The sequence below is a fragment of the Carlito syrichta genome, unplaced genomic scaffold (genome assembly GCF_000164805.1).
Source record: "Carlito syrichta isolate Samal-C Ts95f unplaced genomic scaffold, Tarsius_syrichta-2.0.1 Scaffold303315, whole genome shotgun sequence".
In the NCBI taxonomy this organism is placed as follows: domain Eukaryota; kingdom Metazoa; phylum Chordata; class Mammalia; order Primates; family Tarsiidae; genus Carlito; species Carlito syrichta.
In genome coordinates, this window is record NW_007247411.1 from 9,940 (window position 1) to 14,254 (window position 4,315).

Sequence of the window (4,315 nt, forward strand, 5' to 3'; positions counted from 1 at the left end):
TTAATATAATTGAATGTATTATGAATATGAAAATTATGATAATTTTGTTTTACCTGGAAATTATAATATCTGGGAAAACTGATGATTTGGACTTTTTCCTTCATAATCCTTATATGTTTAATTGCTTTTACTTGTCTTCTTGAGATAGCTAGGCCCTTTTGTGCAGTGTTATATTGAATCTGTAGATTGCCTTGGGTGGTAGACATCTTGACAATATCGATTCTTCTAATTCACGAACATGAGATATACTTCCATTTTTTGGTGTCATCTTTTATTTCTTTGAGCAGTAATTTGTAATTCTTATGATGAAGATCGTTCACCTCTTTGGTTAGATGAATACTGAGAAACTTTATTTTTGTGTGTGGCTATTGTGAATGGGATTGTGTTTTTTATTTGGGTCTCAGCTCGCTTGCTGTTGATGTATAGACATGCAACTGATTCTTGCACATGGATTTTGTATCCCAAGACTTTGCCAAAGTTGTTTATCAGTGCTAGGAGTTTTTTTGTGGGACACATAGGGCTTTCCAGCTATAGAATAATATCATCTGCAAAGAGAGATAATTTAACTTCCTCTTTTCTGTTTGGATACCCATAATTTCTTTCTTCTGCTTCATTGCTCGGGCTAGGACTTCCAGTACTATGTTAAATAGGGATGGTGAGAATGGACATTCCTGCCTTGTTTCACTTCTCAGGGAGAATGCTGCCAGCTTCTGCCCATTAAGTACGATGTTGGGTGCAGTTGCGTGATAGATGGATTTTGTTATTTTGAAGAATGTTCCTTGATGCTAGGCGTTTGAGGGTTTTTATCCAAAAGGCATGCTGGATTTCATGAAGTGCCTTTTTGTGTTTATTGAGATAACCATATGGTCCTTGATTTTAAATCTGTTTATGTAGTGTATTACATTTAGCGATATGCGTACATTAAACCAGCTTTGCATCCCAGGAATAAAGCTCATCTGTTCATGATGAATGATCCTGGTAATGTGCTACTGAATGTGATTTGTTGGTATCTTGTTGGGAATTTTTGCATTTATGTTCATCAGGGATATTGACCTTATTTTCCTTTTTTTCTTTGAGTCTTTGCCATTTTGGGGTATCAGGATGATATTAACTTCATAAAATGAGCTAGGGAGAATTCCTTTCTTCTCAATGGCTTGGAATACTTTTAATAGGATTGGTATCAGTTCTTTCTTGTATGGCTGGTAGAATTCAGCAAAGAAACCATGTAGCTCAGGGCATTTTCTGGCAAGAAGGTGTCTTATTACGGAACCAATTTCTATGCTTGTTGTGGTCAGAGTAGGGTTTCAATTTCTTCCTGTTTCAATCTTGGGAGGTTGTATATTTCCAGGAATTTACCCATTTCTTCTAGATTTTCTAGCTTACATGAATACAGGTGTTTGTAATAACCTCTGATAATCTTTTATTATTTCTTATTTTACTCTCTTTCATTTCTGTGTTTATTAAAAATTTCTCTCTCTCTGTGTTTGTTAATCTGACCAGGGGTCTGCCAATCTTACTTGTTCTTTCAAAGAACCAGCTTTTTGACTCGTTGATCCTTTTCTTTCTTTTTTTAAAAAATTTTGTTCTCTTTTAGCTTTATCTTTGCTTTTGATTATTTCTTTCCTTCTGCTAGCTTTGGAATTGACTGTTTTTGTTTTTCCAGTTTTCTTAGGGGTGACATATCTTAGGTGCTTACTTAAGATCTCTTTCTTTGCTTGATGTGTGTGTGCAGTATTACAAACTTCCCTCTCCGCATTGCTTTCATGATCTCTCAGAGATTTTGGTATGTTGTATCTTTATTTCTGTCTGTTTCTAGGAATCTTTTTATTTTTGTCTTGATTTCTATGTTAATCCAAAATATTCAGGAGCATGTTGTTTAATTTCCATGCATTTGTGTGTTTTTAAGAGTTCCTGTTGGTGGTGATATTTATTTTTATTCTGCTGGTGGTCTGAGAAGATGCTTGGTATGATTTTGATAATTTGAATTTTGCTCATGCTTGATTTATGGCCGAGTATATATGTGGTTGACCTTAGAATATGTTCTGTGTACAGATGAGAAAAATGTATATTCTACAGTTGTTGGGTTCTGTAAATATCTATTAAGTCTTATTACTAGTCAAGTGTCAAGTTTAAGTCCCACATTTCTTTATCGGTTTTCTCCCTAAATGATCTGGCTATAGCTGTTGATGGTGGTATTAAAGTCCTCCACTATTATTGTATGGCTGTCTGTTCTCTCTTAGATTAATTAACAATTGTTTAATAAACCCAGGTGCTACTATGTTGGGTGCATACACATTCAAGAAGGATAGTTCTTGCTGGTGAATTGAACCCTTTATCATTATGTAGTACTCTTCACTGTCCTTTTTAACTTTTAGTGGTTTAAAGTCAGTTTTATCTGATATACAAATACTGACCGCTCCTCTTTTTTGTTTTCTGTTTTTGTGGAACATCTTTTTACCTTGAGCCAGTGGGTATCATTTGCAGTGCGATAGGTTTCCTGAAGACAGCAGAAGAATGGATCACTCTATGCCTTTTGAATGGCATGTTCAGTCTGTTAACATTTAACTATTGATAAGTGAGGGTTTGTTTGTATCATATTGTTGTTAAGAAGCCACTTTGTATTCTCAGCTTTGTGGTTGGTTTATACCACCTACAGTCTCTGTGCTTACTTATGCTTTTGTGGTGCGTGGTATTGGTCTTTCAATTTATGTTTGGAACTTCCTTAAGTATTTCTGAAGGACTGGTCTGGAGGTGGCATATTTTCTTAGGGATTGCTTGTCTGGGAAGGATTTTAAACCCCCTTCATTAAGAAGAGAAAGAGGAAGTGTTTCTTGGATAATATCTTGGAAAGCTTGTCTCAGGTTGTTCTCAATTTCCCCTTCTCTCTCAGGAATGCCATCAACTGTCTATTTGGTATCATTATATAACCCAGACTTCTTGTAGGCTTTGCCTGTTTTTCCTAGTTCTTTACCTCTTATGTTTTGTCAAAGTAGGTTAATTCTGTGATTCGGCCTTCGAGTTCTAGCATTCTTTCGTCTGCCTGGTCAGTTCTGTTGTTAAAGCATGCTACTGTGTTTAGAAACTCCACAAAAGAATTCTTTACTCCCAGGAGTACAGTTTGGTTCTTTCTTAGGATGGACAAGTTTGCCTTCACTTCCTATACTGACTGCTCTTGTGGCCTATTTGATTTGGGTGTATACTTTCTCTTGGATCTCGCTGAGTCTCTTTGCTGTCCATAATCTATGATTTTATGTCTGTCATCAAGGACAGGTCATTTTGAATAGGTTCCATTACTTGGGGGCTGGGAGGACCCTTTGTGTTGAATCTTTTGGCTTTGAAGATTGCCAGTGTTTTTTCACTGGTTCTTCTTCATCTGTGAGAGCAGACTATTTTTATTTTGTTATTTTTATCTGCTAAAGTTGCTATTACTGAGATAACAGTTTATGTTGTTTCCTTGCTTGCTCCCTTTCTTTTTTGGAATTACTTGTTTGTGTTTCCTTAAAGGAGCATCTGCAGTGTGCCGAGTATGGCCTGCTGGCTTCCTTTTTTGGCCTGCCTGCCTTTTCCCTCTCTACCCCTGGTGCTGCGGGGGACAGAGGCTGCAGAAGCTTTGTTTTGAGGGCGAGATCTGACCGTGACCTCTTGAGGCAGGGACCACAGGGAAGCAGGGCTCCGCAGCTGTGTCGATCGGGTGAGGCAGCTGCGTGAGGCCGGGGTCCCTGCCTGGATGCGAGCCTGGGGCAAGGGCGACTGCGAGCATGGCGGCCTGGGGGAAACCGGCCCCAGCTAATCTGCAGGGGCAGGGCAGGCCCTTTTACCAGGTCAGGTGGTCAGGGGCTTTGCCCACATTCAGCCCACGTGCGGGGGGCAGGGTCTCCGGTGCCTCCCTCCCAAGCCCAGGTGTCAGGTGCGCAGGTGGGCGGGTGGCCAGAAGAGGCCCACGGCCCAGCCCTGGCAGGTGATGGCGCGAGTAAGCGCGAGGTAGGCTCCTCCTGCCTCAGTGAGACTGCTCCCCTGGCACGTGGCCCGAAGGCGGGGCACCCCCTTTCCCCCGAGGAGCCCCCGCAAGCCCCCCTAGCCAGAGTGCGCGCAGCATGCGCATGGCTGTTGGCTGTGGTGGCCGGCGAATCCCGCAGCTCGGGATAGGACAGAAACTCTCAGGATGACAACCCCACCTGGGCCGCTGGCGCCTGGGGTAAGCCGCATCTGCAGCCCTGGGCCAGGCCACGTGGGCGCCGTGGGAGAGCATCCGCGTCCCCAGTGGGCCCCCCACCGGGCTGGGGGCTGGAGAAGGAGGATGGGGCGCCCCAGGCGC

At 42.0% G+C, this 4,315-nt stretch overlaps 1 protein-coding gene across 1 annotated transcript in view; it reads left to right on the forward strand.

Moving 5' to 3' along the window:
* Positions 1-529: 529 nt before the first annotated feature.
* The window catches only part of LOC103260721 (cytoplasmic dynein 2 heavy chain 1-like), a gene marked incomplete at its 5' end in the record, with an annotated part of 80,695 nt that continues 76,909 nt past the window's right edge, over positions 530-4,315 (forward strand). The window contains one exon of the mRNA XM_021712488.1: positions 530-546. Within this exon, the coding sequence (XP_021568163.1) occupies positions 530-546 (17 nt within the window). The remainder of the gene's footprint in view (positions 547-4,315) is intronic.